Raw genomic sequence first — 21050 nt, 5'->3', positions numbered from 1 at the left:
CCATGACCAATTGGGTACCCTGTGTTTTTGTGGGCTGTGACACATTACGCATGCGTATCAGGAGAGGGTCGGCCAGCCAAGTAAAGCGGATGGGTTGTGGAGGAAGTGCTTTGAGTTCGTCTTCAAAAAAAATGTAAAAAACATTCTTAACCTCACTCTATACTCATTCAGAGACACACCAGAAACTCCTTCATCCATCCACCATGTATTTCACTCCGGAGGACGAGAGAGAGATCAGAATAGCTGTGATGCACAAGCGAGCTCAAGGAAAGAACAAAGTTCTGACAAGCACGAACTGGAAAGAAAGAGTCTTCGTTTTAACTCCTAAAAAACTAACATACCACGAAGGGACAGCTGAGGTAAGGCTTATTTTACACTCATAAATCATTAGCTAAATGTAATAAATCTTCATTAAAGTTTTAACTCCAATTTTTGGCTTTCAAACTTACTTTCAAACTCGCGTTTCTTGCAAGTGGCGGCTGCTCTTTTTGGTCAACTTTTATCGCGACTGCTCGTCCTAAATATAATCACCTACATCTTACCAGCATTATTAAATTACCTTGGTGGATGTTACTATAAAAAGAAGATTTCCAGGGAAATTTCAGGTTATTTCCTTCTCTAAGTATTAATATTTTTTATGGTTTGACATTAATGAGTGATGTTTTGAATGTTGAAAGACTGACAATGTAGTAAATTAACCTCTTTATACTGTAATGCACTTTACCATAATTTATTATCATTATTCTCATTTTTTATTATCTTCTCCTCACAGGCAAGGTGATTTACTTATTATTCAGTTCGAATTCAATGAAAAATCTTCCAGTTATTGTGAAATTTTTATAATTTTTATTGTATTATTTAAGTATTATTTATTGGAATTAAAATCTCGATCCAAACAATGCCATTTAATGGTTCGTGCTTATAAATTGAAACAGCATTTTTCTGTGCGGAAGTAAGCTAAACCCGTCTTTATACGAGAATTAATAGATAGAATTACCTAAAGATATTGAAACTCCAGAGACTGTGCAAGGTTCTTATGTTTCAACGTCTGCCTCAAAATGCAAGCGTTTTCCCAAATACATTGTCCAAATGTATTGTGCTAGCATATATCGTTATTGATGTAGTTGTTTAAACCAGGGCTTTATAAAACTAGATATGAAAATCGTTTGTGGGAATAAAAGTCTGATTCGATACGATATTATATAGTGATTAGCATATGAAGCTATAGTTAATTAATATTCCCAAATTATTTCATTTTGATGATACTGTTTTAGATGTGTTAACACTTTCTTGTTTTCTAGCTGTTACAGTATTAAATTTGGTGAAACCATTATTTACTAATAATATTTATTGATTTAATAATATTTATTTATTTAATGATATTTATTTATTCATTTCGTTTATATTTTAGAAACGAGGCCGATTAAAAGGTGAAATTGAGCTGTCTTCAGTAAAAGCCGTGGAATGTGTACAAAATGAAGCCTTTGAGCGCACCAATTGTTTCCAGGTACTTTTTGCTAAGAACTTAATTGTTATAAAAGGGGTTCAAGACTTACCATTTAGCAGGTCAAAAATGTAAAGCTTATTTGTGACATCATATCTCTATTGTAAAAGCTGCAGCATTTTTCTGTTCCTGGAAATAAATTGTAGTTCACCTCCCTTATTTTTAATTTTTCCATTTTTCTAAGATATATATGAAATTAGAGTGACTTAGTGAATCACGAAAATAAATGTGTGAATGTGATCTCCAAAATCCTGGAATTAAGAAACTATGTCTTGAAAATTCCATGTAATGAGGCATAAATTTATAGTTGTGAATTAATTTTGAAGGGCTATGCATTATTTTATCTCATGTTATGCCATGCTTATTCCAGGTAGTTTATAGTGAGTATGTTTTGTACATTATGGCAAAAAATGAAGATCAGAGAAATGACTGGATGGAATGCATTCAGGATGGTAAGACTCTTTCAACAATAGTCCCTTTCACAGTTCCTTGAGCCATCTTGAAAGGTAGCTGTGACTTTGCATCAAAGTGAGACGAACGGTAAGCTTGCAATGATAGAGACCTTTTTAAACACCTTGGACAATTATTCACGTCTCTATCATTGCAAGCTCACCATTCTTCTCGCTTCGATTCAAAGGCACAGCTACCTTTCGAGATGGCGCAGGGAACTGTAAAGGGGACTATTTTAATGCATTACGAGTGAAATATGAATGACATAGTAATGATAAAAGGGTAAATTTTACACTATGAAAAGATGAAAAAACATTCATTTTTTCATCTTTTCACAGTGTAAAATTTACTCTTTTATCATTACTGCTTCATTAGAAACACCGACACAGCTCACACTTAGTTTTTAGCTAGTTATATCTTATGAATGACATAGTGGTGAGATTGCTCACCTCTCACCAAGGCAGCCTGGGTTCGATTCCCAGATTCGCATTGTTTCTGAGTAGAGTTGCAGGTTGGTTCTCGCCTCTGCTCTACAGTGTAAGGTTCTCTCCTGGTTCTCAGGTTTTTCCTCCCTCAACAAAAATCAACTTCTGAATCCTAATTGGAATACAGTGGAAGAAAAACCATTGAGGAACCACTGCTAATTCACATTCATGTTTCATTACGCATACAGTATGGCTCTCTCTTCAATCTTTTTTTATGCTTTCATCACTTCCTCTGTACTGTACTACTAATTGGAGCATAGGAAAAAGCTGTTTCGTTACTTAAATAATTACTAAATATAAAAATGTCTTGTTTCAGAAATTAGAGAAAACAAATTTTTGTTAATGGAATTTCACCCAGGTGCTTACCTGGCAAACAAGTGGTCTTGTTGCAGTGCTAAAGAAAAGTATAATAGAGGGTGTAGTGATACATTCATCAGCATAGAGAAGAAGGCATATTCTGGTGAGTATTGTAATAAACTAGCATTCCTCTTTGTATCCTGGATCAGGGGAGTTTGCCCAAGTAATTATGAGGTTCAAAAAGCAGAAAGAATACAAGAAAGAATTACATGTATATGAAGATCTTATTATGAATGCAGACGTAAAATATCAACAGTTGTCAAACTTGTCAAGAAACACCAATCTCTATTTCCATATACTGATATTCTGATTGTCCTTACGGCAATTCTAAATAGTAGTGGAACTATTTAGTGGCCAAAAACCAAATTTCAGCTTGCAAGCTCCAAGCTAAAAATATATCTGATCATGTAATATTGAAATTTGCTCAACTTCTAAATTCTAATTGGAATCCAGAAGAAGAAGAGCCACCCTATGGAATCCACTGTTAAATCCCATTATTTATTTATTATTATTTATTTATTATTATTATTTATTTATTATTACTATATGTGTTGATTAATTATTTAATCTTATGGTGTCATCGGTTGTCCTGTAACTAGTAGTTTAAATGTACATGTACAATTTAACTGTAGTTGTATATTAATTGTACTCTACATGTAGCATGATTTTCAGTAGGACTGTTCATAATGTCAGCCATCAGGTGCTGTACTCCAAGTGGACATTCTCTTGCATACTAATAATGCCTCAGTAATAAGTAATAATTATTATCCAGATAAATTTTATTTATTATATTAAGTAATTTGTAAAGGCCGGTTTAGACGGTATGATTTTCGCCTACAACTTTCATATACAACACACTCGTGCCATCCTACAACTCGAGTCGTAGCGTATAAATCAAGCCCACAACTTGCCTACAACAGACGCGAGTGTGTTGTATATGAAAGTTGTAGGCGAAAATTGTACCGTCTAAAACGGCCTTAAGGAAAAGTAAGGAAATTGAAATTTTGGTGAGGTGGGGGTGGGGGAGTAGGAGAAAGAACAAAATTTCAGAGTTTACAAGTAAGTATGGTAGAAAATTGGAGGTTCATTTTACAATTTCCCTCAGTGGTGTGGGTGTATGGATATTACACTATATATGTGTAATAGTTTTGAGAACCAGGCATCATGTTGTGAGTAGAGTTTGTTGAGTTTCAATGCAAGAGTTATTATATTAAGAGTTAATATATTTACTAAAATTTGAGGTTTTGATATTTTTGTGTATATTCAAGTTAATCAATGTATGTATTGGGTATATTATATGTTGTTAGGTGTGGTACTTAAATGTGTGTACTCTACGTACTGTAGACATGTCATTAAGTCTGTCACCAGAAAAGTTTCAAAAATGAAACTTTTGATGACCTAGATATAAATTTCTATAATTTTAGTTGTCAAATATTTAAAGAATAATTAAAGTTCTTTACAACATTTTTTTTAGAATAAAAAATACTTAACACATTCCAACTATCAGCATTTCCTTCAGCCTTTATACACTCGTGTCGGCAGCCTTTAACCCAGCTATATTAATTTCATAATTACCTTGATCTAAAATAATTATAATTCCCTTAAGATTTTATTTTGTTGGCGGGGAATTTATTTCTTTTTACTAACTAGATAAATAACGTAGGATCCTTTGTTGCTCTTAGGTATGTCTGTATGTCCTTCTTTGACCTAACGGACTGGCCGCTGATCCAGCGATGGAAAAAAGGACAGTAAATATATACCGTTCCTTAAGCACAATGAATATGGAAATAATGCTGTGTAATCATGCTAGATTTTTGTAACATCTGGAACTGAAAGAAATGCTTATAGTTTTAATCTATAGTGGTTTTGCACCATCACGTGATGGAAGGCACAACAATAGTCTTTCTCCCCTGGGCAACTGAATTCTTTATGATCTAAATGAGTTTAGACCAGGGATCGGCTTACCATTTACACCAATCCATCCACTTGGAAATTCATTTGCTAATGGAAAGAAAAGAGTGGGAAACGTGGATTACCTCAATGAGAAGAATGGTACATGCGTCTACCAAAAGAACCGAACCAGGGAAAGAGCGGGAAAAGTTGATTACCTCAATGAGAAGGCTGAGTTTTCTGGAAACTTTCCAAACCGAATGATACATACCATTTATTTTCCAACCAGAATTTTCCAGGTTTTCTGGATGAATGGTAAGCACCCCAGGTTTAATTGTTTCTGCCTCCTGTCATGGCTTCCATCATGTGGTTGTGCAAAGCCTCTATTTAGTAGAGTATTGCACAGTGTAAAGTTGAGTCCTATCGGGTGTGTTTCCACATTTCTATGGTTTCGACAACTTCTAGATTCCATAGTTTTGGCTTCTGTAAATTAAAAACTTGCCAGCTTAGGAGAATATGTGATGGATCAATGAAGCAATTCAAAATGCAAAGTCAAAACATCGTTACTGGAAGATGAAGTTGACAGGGCCACAGAAACAACGGTTCTAATAATAATGGACATTATATATAGGCTAGAGAAAATGGCAGTCATTACATGGGATTCAGAGTATTTAACAGCACCCTTTGTCTTTATTATTGTGACAAATTAATGCTTGTTGTCATGAAGAATGCCAGACATTTCTATGCAGTTAAGAACATGTTTGGCTGATAAGAATTAGCATTGAACATGAAAAGTCACAACGGTCGTCGCAATGAAACTGTCACAGCAACTGCGATAAATGATGCTGCTTAATGCTCAACAGAAATCTGCTGTATCTATGCATAGAACATATTCTTAACTATTTTTTAAAAATTAATTAAGGGGTTAATTAAAGGGTTTTTGGCCATTGAATTTTTTTTTCTACTGGAATTTCCACTATTTTTCTAAAGAACATGCCTGAATCCAATTATATTTTGATTGTTATTCTAGATAGTTGCTGGACAATGTTTATATTGTAGAATTTTTAACAGAAAATTAGATATTTAACATTGTTTAGCATGGGAAGCTAAAGTCTGTTTGATACAGGACATTGAGCTAACATAGTGTAGCATGTATCTTGAATCATAGGCCATTCCGGCTTTGCAAGTGTTGCTCTAGCCTCCTTTGCAGCCGTTCTTAGGGTCGTCACGCAACGTTTCGAAACTTTGCATTACAACCCTAAGAACAGCTGCAAAGGAGGGTAGCATTGCTCTAACTTGCATTTAAATAATGACAAAATCGATGTCAGTAAAACCAATGAAACCAAAATAAAAATATAAAGTTCAATGTGACATTTTGGTTCAACCAACCAAAATGCCACAATGAACTCATAAAATCCCAGGATCTTACATCAAGAGTTTTATATAATCAACCATTATATGTACATGTACTTAAATATTTAGAACCTGATCTGTATTTTAACAAAAAAATAGTAACAAAAAAATAAGTTTAAATTTTGAATAAATAATAATACAGTAGTTAAATAATGAATGTAATGAATAACTAAATGAATCAATTGAAATTATAGCAAATTTAATTAAAATTTAATCAATTTGTGTGCATAAATAAAGCAAGTGGGGGTGGTAGAACTTGATAAGTGTTAGGAGAAGCATGACATGCTTTGAAACCCGTGCTTCTCAACACGTCTCAAGTATTATTTTATGCTTTATGACTGCACACAGCAGAAAAGAAACAATCTTTTTTATTTCTTTAGTAAATAAAAATTAAGGAATGGTCCATGCTTAGCATAATAATATCCAGTTCAAGATGCACGCAGGAGGTCGCTAAGCACTAATGAAGCATAGAGTCTTACACGGCGTAGCCGAGTGCAACTCTAGCTTCTTGAGTGTTTAAGCAACCTCCTGCATCAGAACGAGTGATTTGTAACAGTTATTCTATGAAACATTCTAGAACATTAATTTTTATCAATAATATCAAGTTTTAACTAACAAGTTTATTAGTAGGATGTACATATTTTTGTACTGTAAAATTTTTATTTTTCTAGAAATATATTATTTTTCAAAAACTTGTGCAGAAGTCAATTTGTGTTTTTAAGTAAATTATCTTTTTTCAATTCATGTGTAATGCTTTCCCAACAGGAAGTTTCCATCATGGCGTCATTTGACTACCACTACCAAATAATGCTTTGCAAATTTTCTTTCTTATTTGAATTTGTACTTTCTCATGAGAATAGTCAATTGGTGCTGATTAACTGAACAAAAGAAAGTGTGCAAGGGATTCTGGTAGTAGTAGTTAAGTACTGTTTAAAAAACGAGCAGGAGTGTTTTATCGGGTATAAAACACGAGGCGTAGCCGAGTGGTTTTAGACCCGATAAAACACGATCTGCAAGTTTATTGAACGGCTTAAAAAACTCCTGATGTGTGTTCTCATACTGTACTGAATTCTTTACGAAATGAACTAAGTTTGATAGAGAAAATCCAAGTTAAAGTTTATGCAAATAAAAACGAATCTATATCAGATATAAAACCTCCTTTATGGTCATGATTTCTATTGTGTTTCCTTCATGAATTATTAATGAGTTTTTTAAGAGTCCTATAACGTCCAACTGCCTGTCATTCCTTGAGTATCCAAAATTTCCATGCTATTAACTTATGGTCTGATATGGGAAAACATTCCATTGTTATTTTATTTTTTCCCATTTCAGATCACACACATAATTATTGTCGTTATCCTCAGGATTTTATGAGTCTTATCAATTCAAATGTTCTTATAAAGCTTTACTACTGTTTAAACTGCTCCATGCTTTTCAAGACAACAGTGGTGACGAGGAAATAGTGCAATGGACTATCATCAATCAAATAAATTGTTCAGTACCCTCACAGCTCTAATTGACAGCAGCATATTACATGATTTCCCTGTTGTGCTGTTGGATGGGAAAGACGTAAAAAGTGTTAGTTAATTGACTTCATTGCATCATTAACTTTTTCTCATTCTGTTTCTTTTTAAGCAAAAGAAAATGTGGCCAAACACAGATCATTTATTACCAACCAACCTCTACCACCAGTGCCTGGACATTCACGAACGGTGAGCTATAGAATGAGGAAATAATCTAAACCCTTTTCCAGGTTATCTCCAATGTAATATGATATAAATGCTACTGTTTTATTATATTTATTGTGACTTGTTCTATAGATTGTAAAGCTGGTATTGTTTTTTGGTATTGTGATGTCAACTATGATGTATAAATTATATTACGCTGAAGATAGGCCTCTTTTCCAAGGTAGAAAATGTGGTGCTGGGGTGGGTCTAAGGGAGGGGCATGGGTGCAACCCCCTAGATGAGATGACCATCTACTGGCATGGGGACAGTCACAAACTCAAAAACTCAAGTTAAAACACCTTGCCTTCTAATTGTCAACTGACAATCTACATGTAGACCCTTTGACCTTATCTGAGGTAGCAAGTTGGTATATGGGCAGATCTAGGGGAGGGGTAAAAGGGGTGCAACCCCTTAGATGAGATGACAATGTACAATCACAAACTCAAGAACCAAATTATAACACCTCGCTTTCAAAATGCCAACTGACAAACCAGATCATACTGTATATGGCCCCCTACCCTCCAAAACCAATTCTTGGATCCACCCCCATGCTCCTTCCTTGTGGTTTCATTGTTTTTTCTAATTGTCTTGTTTTAAGGGCGCAAAGAGGACACCAAAGCCATTCGAAAATGAAAACTGCTTAGAGGTGGTTAAGGCAATTTACGACTTCAAGAGTACAGAACCCGGTGATCTGTCACTAGCAAGTGTATGTGGAAGTTTACTAGTTTTTATACTGTTGCTGGATCATGGCGTTTTAGTATTTTATCAATTAATAAAGATATTTTTTTTGGTGGTGTAATTGTTTGATGTCTTCGATTTTAATTCTTTTTAAGGGAGAGCTGTTTGCAGTACTGGACAAGTCTAGTGATCATTGGTGGTTAGCAAAGAATACTAGAGGGTAAGTAGAATGATCAAACGTGATGATGACAATGATACATCGTGATGGTGAAACATGGTGATACATGATGATGGTGATGATGATGATGATGATACCTGATGATACATGATGATACATGAGGATGATACATGATGATGATGATACATGATGATGGTGATGATGATGATGATACCTGATGATGATACATGATGATACATCATACATGAGGATGATACATGAGGATGATACATGATGATGATACATGAGGATGATACATGGGGATGATACATGATGATGATACATGATGATGATACATGATGATGATACATGGGGATGATACATGATGATGATACATGGTGATGATACATGATGATGATACATGATGATGATACATGATGCTGATACATGATGGTGATACATGATGATGATACATGATGATGATACATGATGATGATACATGATGGTGATACATGATGATGATACATGATGGTTATACATGATGATGATACATGATGATGATACATGATGATGATACATGATGATACATGATGATACATGATGGTCATACATGGGGATGATATATGATGATGATACATGATGATGATACATGATGATGATACATGATGATGATACATGATGCTGATACATGATGATGATACATGATGATGATACATGATGATGATACATGATGATGATACATGATGATACATGATGGTCATACATGGGGATGATATATGATGATGATGATGACATTTATGTACCATTTATATGCTTCATGTTATCTAATTTTGTTTTGTTGTCTATTTTCTAGTCAACAAGGATACATTCCAAGTAACTATGTTAGGAGGGAAGGTCTAGATAGTGAAGTGTAAGTTGAAAATGCAATTTGTGAGTATTTTTTTCAATGCAACTGTGGCAGGAAAACACCATCAACAGCAGCAACAGAAACAACGGCGTTAGCAACAACAACCACAGCAGGAGCAACAAGAAGAGCAGTTACAGAAGCAACAGCAACAGCAAAAGTAACAGCAACAACAAAAGCAGCCTGCTCAGTAATAGTAATAAGTTGTTTCTAACAATAGCTTTTTGGTTTGTAGTTGGTTCCACCCTGAAATGTCCAGACAACAGACTGAGGATGCTCTCAGAACAGAGGTAAATAAAAAAATTTAGGAATTTAGAATTTATCAATTTATGACATGATTGTTTTTGTCTTCTGACATGCTTGCTGCTTGGATTAAACTGGTTTGAATATATTCTTTGTTGTAATCGTGAGAATTTCAGGACTCACTAGGTAGTTTTGTCCCAACAACTTGCCGACAAGGGTTTTTCTGTGCCCAGAATAAAATTTGACATGTCTTAATCAATCAACAGGGTAAAGAGGGCTGCTTCATAGTGCGCAAGTCAAGTAGAGAAGGAATGTATACACTATCTGTTCTGTAAGTACTATTTACAAATACTGATTAGTATTTGTGTGTTTATTTTTGCATCATACAGATTTGCATTTTTACTCATCACTTGTATTTTGGCATGCAAAAAGGCTCAAAAAATACCCCATAACTCATAAAAATACACAGCCGTATCAGGTGCTTAGCTGACTGAGAACCTGTATTTATCACATTGTCAAAGTAGTATTTAATTCCACTCGGCTACATCTCGTGGATCCACTTACTACTTTGACAATGTGATGATGCAATTTATCATCAATAAGAGGACAGACACATAAAAATCTGATGTCAATTTATTAAACTAATTAGCTTAGTGATGACTTGCTAACTGAATAATTGCCTGTGACTGTTGGATGAAAGGACTGATTGGCCAACCGACTGTTTGTCTGACTTGACTACCAGAAGACCAAACATCTGACTGACTGACAGACTTATGGATGGGCAGAAGGACAGACGGACGGACCAACCAATGGGTGGTTTGACTATCGGATTGTCTGACTGTCGGTAGTACTAACTATTGACCAATCAGAACCTACTGACTATCAAAATTTGATTGACTGCTTAACTTCTTAATTTTCTAGTCATGGTGAAAATGTTCGTCACTACCACATCAAGCTAGACGATGAAAAGTTGTACTACATATCAGATAGACACAGATTTGACTCTGTACCAGAACTCATTAATTACCACCAGCACAACAGTGGTGGACTGGTGACTAGATTAAGACAGCCACCTTCGTTTGGTGTCAAACCTTCTACAGCAGGCTTTGGTCATGGTGAGGACAGAACCAAGAAGAATGTATTTATTACGATAAAATTGGTCAATCGAAAAGTTATAAATATAAGACAGTTAACCTTCAACCTCTAGGCTGATGTATGTCAGGGCACCGCTTTGAACTCACAGATCAAACCCTAAAATAACATTTGGGCATGGATAGCTCATAGATTGAACCCTCAAACGACGTCTGGGTTGGTCTATATGTTTCAGGGCATGGCTAACTCATAGATTGAACCCTGAAACAACCTCTGGGCTGGGCTGTATATTTCAGGTCACGGCTAACTCATAGATTGAACCCTGAAACAACCTCTGGGCTGGGCTATATATTTCAGGTCACGGCTAACTCATAGATTGAACCCTGAAACAACCTCTGGGCTGGGCTATATATTTCAGGTCACGGCTAACTCATAGATTGAACCCTGAAACAACTTCTGGGCTGGGCTATATATTTCAGGTCACGGCTAACTCATAGATTGAACCCTGAAACAACCTCTGGGCTGGGCTATATATTTCAGGGCATGGATAGCTCATAGATTGAACCCTCAAACGACCTCTGGACTGGGCTATATATTTCAGGGCACGGCTTATTCACAAATCTAATTTGTTAGGTTTTTCTTGTTGTATTGATTTTATTTATCTTTTGTTTGTCTTGTCAGACAAGTGGGAGATAGACAGATCGGAAATCACCCTCGGCAAAGAAATTGGTGCCGGACAGTTTGGGGTAAGTGAGATTAGTATGTCAGAACCAAGTGCTGGTTTCTTGACACAGTACCTCTTTAGTTTGGGCATAGTATTGCTTTCATTTTACAACATGCATTATTCCCTAGAGAGTTAACTATTTTAATGGTTGTGTATGAAAAGACACGTGAATATAAAGACCCTGTTACACGTTGAAACTTTTAGGTGAAACTTGTGTGCAACAGCATTGCAAGACAAGTTTCAGAAGCAATTGCACAGTGTAACACCCCAGCTTTGTGAAACTTTCATCGCAAGAAAGTTTCACGAAAAGTAGAACTGCTTTCTACTTCTGCAACCCAAACTTGTGTCGCGAACAAGTTTCTGGACGAAATTGCGACATGTGACACCCCTGTGAAACTTCTCTCGCAATGCTGTTGCACACAAGTTTCTCCTAAAAGTTTCAACGTGTAACAGGGCCTTAAATACGACTCATCTGGGTTGTTAGAACGGTGAATAGTGCTATCCAACGGATAAATCCTTATCCAGTGGATAAGTCGATGCTGTTATCCAATAAATGTTTCCACTGGATAAGATTTATCCATTGGATAGTCCTATTCACCCTTCGTACAACTGAAACCTTAATACGAACCCCTGAATACAACTCAAACAAAGAATCTTATTCTTAAGAGAACAACACATGGTCTGAAATGAGATAACGCTGCACCAAAACTTTAAAAGTTTGATAAAACCTTCCCACCCATTATCCCATCCAGGCTTGATGTCACGTGCAAACTAAGGGAAATCTTGCTGTCCGTCACCCTCCTACCCTAGGGAAATTTCACAATCTTTCTGAGTGTCTATTGTTGTTGTTGTGCTAGTGTGTAAAGGAAGGCATGTGGAGAGGTGAGATACCTGTGGCAGTCAAAATGATGAAAGATGGAGCCATGTCCGAAGATGACTTCATTGCCGAAGCCAAAGTCATGAAGTAAGTGGTGCTCTCAAACATGCGAACTCTGTGTCTGCGAGCTGCACGCTAAAATTAGTTTTGTTTTTTTTTGCCGCCGCCAGTCAAAAATAGGAAAATGAGGTACCGACAGATAAATTTTGATTGATGGCAGTGAAAAAAAATTTTCAGCGTGCTGCTAACAGCTAGTGAATCTTATCAATTGGGTTGAGAACCTGTTAGTTTTCCATCCACCACGGAGTGGTAAATCCGATTAGATTTTTTAAGTACTTTACTTGTGTTCATGATAATGAGGTGTTGGGTAGATTATTAGTGTGCTGTACCACAAACGTTTTAGTGTTATCTTTTATACCTGATTTGTCTTCCCTCTAATCCCTGAAGCATTAGCTTGGATATTCGAGCACCGACAAAGGGTAGAGGGTAGGAGCAAGAATTTATTTTTTGTATTTCATTGACATTTTTAACATAGGGGCAAGAATTGCACTTTACACCCCCCCCCCCCCCCACCCTCCCCTGCTTGATGGACGTAAAATATATTAAATTTTATGTTTTTATTTGCAGACAATTCCAGCACTCTAATCTCGTCCAATTGTATGGTGTTAGTAGTGAGAGTCCTATCTATATCATCACAGAGCTTATGAAAGGTAAGTTAACACCAATGAACCTGATTGATCACATATACACATGTTTCAAAAAACGTTGTCGGTCAGAGATCTGAAATCTGAGACTGAAAGGAATTGTCGGTTGTAAATTGTTTGTGGTTTTGATAAGTAGTTCGCAAAAAGTTAATATCTTGATATACTAACTTTGAGCGATGACCTGCGCTGACAAACTATCTGGGTGAGTGTCTATTAAATTTTTAACGATAAAACACTCAGTCCCCCACAATTCCAATCGGTCTCAGATTTCTTATTTCAGATATCCAACCGACGTTTTTTGAAATAGGTGTATGCACCTGTTTCAAATGAGGTTGTCGACGCTAAACGACCAAGGATATTGTTCGTTCCAAGACGTAAAGGAACTGTGGACATAGATTTTACAGAGAAATAATGTAAACATGAATATGGAGGTAGCAAAATCGTGCAATTTCTTGCTCTGTATTGCGTTTTGTATTACTGTTCCATGCACAATAATTTCCTTTGTTGCAAAATATCTAATAGCTATTATAAAATAACTGTTATAAATCTCGCATTCTGATTGGTTCGGAGCGCATGCTTTATGAGAGCACACAGCACGCACGCGCCCTTTGCATTTTATAAAAGAAATAAAAAACTTGCTTACTGTGCTGTGTGGAGTTATGAAGCACTTGGGGATTGGCAGAACACTCCGCTATGCGTCGTGCTTCTCCTAACACTTCTCTCGTGTTCTGCCAACCCCCGCGTGCTTTATAACTGCACACAGCACGCGCTCGCGTTTTTTATTTCTTCAGTTATATATTTGCGCGCAGAGTGGCCAGAGATGATGTGTACAAGAGGATATTTTGCGTAGATTATATACCATGTTTTTGAAGCTGAATTAAAAATATGTAACTTTAGCTTCATGTTTCGTGCGATATCGGTTGTCTTGTAAAATTCGATGTTGATTTTCTTTATAAATCAAAGAATTTCCCTATAGAATAAAGACAACTTCTACTTCGTATAACAAAGAAAGTATGCTGCGTGCGTATTGAAAGCAACGCTCGTAACATTATAAGTGTCCGTAATGGTGAAAGGATAAATTTTACACTGTGAAAAAATGAAAAAATTTACTGACGTTTCGGACGCTAGTCCTTCGTCGGATTCCTCTTTTACGTCCGAAACGTCAGTAAGTTTTTTCATCTTTTCACGGTGTATAATTTACCTTTTTATCATTACTGTTTCATTAGAAACACCGACGCAGCTCACACTAGTTTTTAGCTAGTTATCTCTTCTTATAAGTATCCGTATTAGCCCACCATGATGATCATCATCTCATGAGACTTGTGACTTGTCCTTCTTTTAACTCCTCAGGCAGTTTACTCCACTATTTGCGCAAAAACCAATTCAAGCTCAAAACCGCAGAAATGACAGACATGGTTGAACAAGTGGCATCGGCAATGAAATACTTGGAGAGCAAGAACTTTATTCACCGGGATTTGGTGAGTATAGTCCCCTTCATAGTTCCTTGCGCCATCTTGAAAGGTAGCCGTGCCTTTGCATGAAGCGAGACGAACGGTCTGCTTGCAATGATAGAGACCTTTTTTTAACACCTTGGACAGTTATTCACACTGTCTCTATCATTGCAAGCTCACCGTTTGTCTCGCTTCGATGCAAAGGCACGGCTACCTTTCAAGATGGAGCAGGGACTGAGAGGACTATTGCATTATAAAACCTAACAGCTTCTTTACGTACCCTCTATGCATCTATTAAGTCATATTGCTGTGATAACTGTAAAATCTACCTTGCCCGGCATCGATTTTGCTATTGGACAGTACAACATTTAGCTTCAACTTGCTTGCATCGGCCTTGTGATAAGAGTTTTGCACGGCTCATTTCCTTGTCTAAGAATCGAGGGTGCGTCACATAACAGTAGAACACTCGCCTCTTATCTCTGGGGTCTTGGGTTCAATTGCTGGACTCGGCATCAACTTGCTGGCATCGGCCTTGTGAGAAGAGTAGTTTGCATGGCTCATGTCCTTGTCTAAGAATCGAGGGTGCGTCGCATAGCAGAAGTACACTCGCCTCTTATCTCTGGTGTCTTGGGTTCAATTGCTGGACTCGGCATCAAGTTTGAGCAGAGTCTGTTAAGTCTCTATCCCTCAATTCGAGAGTATTACTCAGGATTGTCCATTTTCCTTCCGTTAAAACAAAACAAGCGAAACTCTAACTCGATCTGTGAGTTAGCCGTGCCCTGTCCAAGAGGCTGTTTCAGGGTTTGTCAAACTTGTCGTGTCAAAAATTCCAGTTTACTCGAGTCAAAAGTAGTTCTCTCTCTCATGAAACGTTCTGGTCAAGAATGCACAAGTTTTATATTATAACTTGTATTCGTCTTCATTCTAGGCTGCTAGGAACTGTCTCATCGGAGACAATAGAACAGTTAAAGTAGGAGACTTTGGTTTATCAAGGTATGTTGACTCACAAACAAGCGCCAAGTATTTTGTACAGAAGGCCCAAATTATTTTTTAGGGAATAAGAAGAGTGATATGAGGATACAGTGATATTTACGGGAAGCCCCCTCCCCCTATCTCCCACTTCAGCCATATATAGTCTCATTTGATCAGCTAAGATTTAAAATGATCCGTTACTTGCACAAGTCAAGCAAAATTCAGTCAAGTCAATTTTTGAACAATTTTGCGCGAGCGTCTTTGTCCTCTGATATAAACGTGGTACCTAGCCAATATATATTATATTTCAAATATTTTATTATTTTCTTTATTTTCTTAAAATATTTGGTATATAACGCGCGCGCTGATTGGCTGGCTACCGTGTTTATATCAGAGTCTCGCGCAAAATCGTTCAAAAATGATTTTATAAAAGCAACATCACCTGCTCCTCGTGTTCCTAAGCTAGCTTCTCTCATGCTCTACGCTCCGAGCGTGTTCATATCACAGTACAGAGACATGCGCGCGTTTTATATTTCTTAAATAAAATACATTACCATGTTTCTTTTGACAGATATGTTATCGATGATGAGTACACAGCTTCAGAGGGAACCAAATTCCCCATCAAATGGGCTTCACCTGAAGTCATCTTGTACAGTAAATTTAGCAGCAAGTCAGACGTATGGGCATTTGGTGAGCATATCCATGTTGTGTAATCCGACTCATTATTTCTTATGAAATAACTTTTATACAAGTCTTGTTTTCTGATTCGTTGGGTGGTATGCACGCTGTCCCCACTCTTGCGTAGTTCATACCTGAGGTTGCGCGTTTGCTGAGCCGTAATGAATTGAGTTTGTTTGATGTGTTGTTCTCTCTCTTGCCACGAGGGTTTTCTCTGGCATCTTCGGTTTCCTCCCTCCGTAAGAATCGACATGTGAGTCGTTGTACGTTTTATATATAGTTGGAAGTAGTTGTAGTGCGTGTGGAGGGAACCTCACGCAAGAACCCCTCACGGGGAGTAATGTTTTTAAAATATAGGTGTTTTACGTTTTACCTTATGAGAGCACACAGAACGCACGCATGCTTTCTATTTCGTCTTTCGTATCCAAAAGATAGCTACTTTAATTGCTATTTCCAATTATACAAAGAAATCAAAAAATTGCTTGCTTTGCTGTGTGTAGTTATAAAGCACTTACTGCTAAACGTTGTGCTTCTCATTAAACTTCTCTCGATTTCCGCATTCGTTTTCTCTTTCTTCATTTCCATCTCTTGCATTTTGTCCAGGAATTCTCGCTTGGGAGGTTTATAGTGGTGGCAAGACTCCATACCCAGCTATGAACAACTCTGAAGTTGTACAACAGGTAGACGAAAGGATTGATGATTTCAGCCCTCATGAAATTTGTTTTCCGACTACACGTTTATATCACGTATTACACCTTTTGCCGTTCATTAACAGAAAATGTACATTCATTTGTGCCAATAGTTGTATCAATAACGTGTAATGTACTTTCATCAACACCACAAGTAACATCATTAGCGCGGATCAACTTTCAATAACGACAATTGAATATGCGTGTACATTCATAGGCATCAATGGACAATCAATAGCGCGTTTGTACATTCATATGCGCGGAATGTATTTTCTTGTGCGCGAAATTCAACTTCAATAACACCAAATGACAAACAATTGCATTTATGGACAATCATTTACCCAAAAGTGAAAATTCATTAGTGCTATTAGCATAATCATTGACAATCTATAACGCGCTTGGACAATCATGAGGGTCAACGTTATATTCTATAGCGTGGTTCGACAAACATTTGCATGATTCGAATGAACAATAAAAGAAATAAAACAATCATTAGCGATTTTTTTAAAAACTATTTTAGCCTTCAATTTCTTCGCCATTTACACATCGTGGCAAATACGTTTGCATATATCTGAACCACTGATCACATTTAGCGATAGTGATGGTTGCCACATTTCTCTGGAACCCTTCCATTAGCAACTGCTTTCTGTAGAGGCCTAGAGCAATCCCTTGTCGTCTTGCCTCAGCCCAATAGTTCGTATGTTGTTGGATCTCTGGACGGCTGATGTCGGCTTTAATTGCTGCTTTAAGTGAGCTAATTGCTATTCTCCTACGCAGCCGCTATTATGGAGGCAGTTTCCTGAGTTTTTTATATGTATTAAAGTGATTAAATTAAAAACGCTAATGATTGTTTTATTTCTCTTATTGTTTATTCGAATCATGCAAATGTTTGTCGAACCACGCTATAGAATATAACGTTGACCCTCATGATTGTCCAAGCGCGTTATAGATTGTCAATGATTATGCTAATAGCACTAATGAATTTTCACTTTTGGGTAAATGATTGTCCATAAATGCAATTGTTTGTCATTTGGTGTTATTGAAGTTGAATTTCGCGCACAAGAAAATACATTCCGCGCATATGAATGTACAAACGCGCTATTGATTGTCCATTGATGCCTATGAATGTACACGCATATTCAATTGTCGTTATTGAAAGTTGATCCGCGCTAATGATGTTACTTGTGGTGTTGATGAAAGTACATTACACGTTATTGATACAACTATTGGCACAAATGAATGTACATTTTCTGTTAATGAACAGCAAAAGGTGTATAACGTATTATCACGTATAAAATCTGTCTATACGACATCTAGTGAACGCTTTTCCATTGTCTTTAGATGCTGAATAACTATCGGTTGGAGAGACCTGGGCGCTGTCCTGAACTAGCTTATGAGATAATGAGAAACTGTTGGCTTGAGGTGAGACCCTTAATCTATCTTGTATCATTCACTTTTATCAATTGGATTATAGTTTGCATCCTTTAACCTTTTTTCTGGGGGATATTCCCTGCGCTTAGATTCAACTGTTTTCTCAGGGTTCTCTGGTTTCCCTCCTTCAGTAATACCTAACAAGTTAACATGCCCTTACTCATATGGGCACAAAAGTATACCCTTACTCAGATCGGCACAAAAGTTATTTCAGGGCTCAATCCGTGAGTTAACCCTGCCCTGACCATGATTAGCCCAGAGATTGTTTCAGCGTTCAATCTGTGAGATAGCCATGTCCTGACAAGTGTCAAGCCTTGAATTTCGTTGTGTTTTTAGGAAAGCGACGACCGCCTATCGTTCTACCAAATACACAAAGGATTTTTAGAGCTCGGTGGCGAAGACTATGATGAAACAACTGAAGATTAGTCTGGTACTATCCCCTGGGGGGGGGGGGGGTGGGAGGTTGTTTTGTCCCACGCTTACCCCCTAAATTCTCTGTTCTACTTAGTTTCTCTACTCTCAATATCAAATTTCAAATTCAATTAATGAAATTATGGATCTAAATAATGTGTCCCATTCAAATCTGATATGTTAATAGTGATAACGCAAAATATAGGATGGCTATTTACACAATTTACACATATATACTTCAAATTTAAATTCGTTACATTAAATAATTACATTCGTAACAAGTTCCTTGAGATCACTAGATCAACTAGATGAAACCAACTAGATCACAACTTGCTCCCTAAAAAACAACGCAAACTAGAGATTATAAATTTGCTCATTAATCAAGTCAAGTTGCAGCTAGCACTTGTTAAATTTGCATTAGAATTGAATGTTATCAACATGCTATACTTGCTATACTCTTTCTAGATTTCAAAATTTATCATATCAACTGCTTTGCACATTATTCTTACCCTTTTGACTTTCATACAAAGTTGACAAAAGTAAAAATTTTAGAGAAAATGATGAATAGTATTAGCAAGTTTAATAATATGTGCAGTATATTTTCTGGAATTTAAAAAAAAATTAATGTTAAGATACCTTGGGTTTTCTAGGGTTTTCTTACATTAGTCAAGTGCCTCTAGAGCAACAGGCATGTATCTTCAATGAAAACCTATACGCACAATATACAATACACTCTCTATTTTAAAAAAGGTCGGTCAGAGTTTTGTTATACGTATGGCATTTTGCTTACCAAGCTTGGAATTTATCCTACTCATGTAAATATAAATTTCAGCACAGAAGAAAATATGCTGGAAATACGTGCAGACAAAGTTTGGGAAAATTCCATATTGATCACCCGTAGTGCAGTTCGAGCTTGGTTCTGCAACATGCAACATGAAACAAAATCTTCACCAACCTTTTCTGAAATAGCTGTAGATCGAAGAATAGAAATAGTGTTTTATTTCATATCCAAACACAAAGTAGCGTGTCAAAAAACGAGGCTTAACCAAGTGTTTTTATCCACTTCTGAGGTGATTGGATAGAGGTAGAAACACTCTTTGTATTTTTTGATAAGGCTTCTCAAACCATTAATATTTCTTGTGCAAAATCGAAGCTAAATTTGAAAATGTTTATGCTTATTAAGAACACACATTCATTCTTCCATCACAGTAGTGATAAACTGTTTTATCAACGTGAAATATTAATGAGTTTCAGAATTAAAGTCTAGCATTTAACACACACTTTACAAAATTTCACAAGATCCATTCTTAATTTTCTAGTTAAAATACTTATGGCATTCCACGCATTTGGACAAAAAACGCTTTAATGTTAGTAAATAACATAGAATTAAATAGTAAAAGTTATAAAGAAATTGTAATATAAAGTTAACTTTAACGTAGAAGAAATATAAGAAACACATCAAATTCCAAAACAACCCATTGTATGAAAAGCTCTACTGACTTTAGATCAGTTGTATTGAAAGCAGTTTTTCTAGGAAATTTTTCAGATATAATTTAGAATGTTTTGAAAATTGATCAGTAGCAAATATTCTCGGAAGAAAAATCCTGTGAATAACAATGGATAGAATTTTTTAAAATAAAAATTAATGAATGAAAGTGTTGTTTAAAAGTGTGAAGAAAAGAAGGAAATACTAAAAGCGAAAATTGGGAAGTTAGAAAAATGGGAAATTAGAAAAATGGATCTGAAAAGTAATGATGATTTTCTGACATTGTAATGTTGTAATGTTGTGAAGTTTAGGAAATTTACAAAATGATAACAAGATTTTGTGCAACTATGAAAAAATCATGCATAGTACAAAGTGAATGAACTATGCGAGTTTCAGGTCAGAGCATTCTGATTGCAATGCTCACATACTGTGATTGGTCATCACAAGAATGTTGTCATGACGATGTTATGTATAAGCCTTTTCATAGTTTAAGAATCGATTCCATTGCGCATGCGATTTTATCCCGAATTTCTCACCTTTTTTCTAAACCTTTTGTTCTTAATTAAACAAAAGAAGGTGAGAAATTCGGGATAAAATCGCATGCGCAGTGGAATCGATTCTTAAACTATGAAAAGGCTTGCTATTCTAAAGTCGTGCAACCGACTCTATATCAAACTGCTACACCATGCAGCATGGCAAGCTTTGTTCCCTAGCAGTCACGACCAAC

At 36.3% G+C, this 21050-nt stretch overlaps 1 protein-coding gene across 1 annotated transcript; it reads left to right on the top strand.

The window, feature by feature from the left end:
• Positions 1-64: 64 nt before the first annotated feature.
• LOC116286656 (tyrosine-protein kinase BTK) lies at positions 65-20492 on the top strand. The gene is made up of 20 exons (XM_031693221.2): positions 65-359; positions 1412-1507; positions 1875-1956; positions 2756-2899; positions 7735-7811; positions 8425-8532; positions 8660-8724; positions 9515-9571; positions 9801-9855; positions 10075-10139; positions 10730-10923; positions 11582-11646; positions 12482-12588; positions 13129-13211; positions 14556-14683; positions 15585-15649; positions 16200-16318; positions 16910-16986; positions 18337-18417; positions 18763-20492. Exons 1-20 carry the CDS (start codon positions 204-206, stop codon positions 18850-18852), a joined length of 1914 nt encoding a protein of 637 aa, XP_031549081.2. The 5' UTR covers positions 65-203; the 3' UTR covers positions 18853-20492.
• Positions 20493-21050: the final 558 nt, after the last annotated feature.

The sequence above is a fragment of the Actinia tenebrosa genome, unplaced genomic scaffold, assembly GCF_029948245.1.
Source record: "Actinia tenebrosa isolate PJP-AT-01 unplaced genomic scaffold, QUT_ActTen_1.0 PGA_scaffold6__47_contigs__length_16458017, whole genome shotgun sequence".
NCBI lineage: Eukaryota > Metazoa > Cnidaria > Anthozoa > Actiniaria > Actiniidae > Actinia > Actinia tenebrosa.
The sequence above is the reverse complement of the archived record's forward strand: the minus strand, read 5'-3'. Positions and strand labels throughout refer to the sequence as shown.

What these genes read in the sequence shown, in the direction of transcription:
- LOC116286656 (XM_031693221.2), top strand. Translation starts at nt 204, where the DNA reads ATGTATTTCACTCCGGAGGACGAGAGAGAGATCAGAATAGCTGTGATG. An exon ending in AGAGAAGAAGGCATATTCTG is followed by an intron (nt 2,900 to 7,734) that starts GTGAGTATTGTA and finishes TTTCTTTTTAAG; the next exon opens with CAAAAGAAAATGTGGCCAAA. An exon ending in TTGGTGCCGGACAGTTTGGG is followed by an intron (nt 11,647 to 12,481) that starts GTAAGTGAGATT and finishes TTGTTGTGCTAG; the next exon opens with TGTGTAAAGGAAGGCATGTG.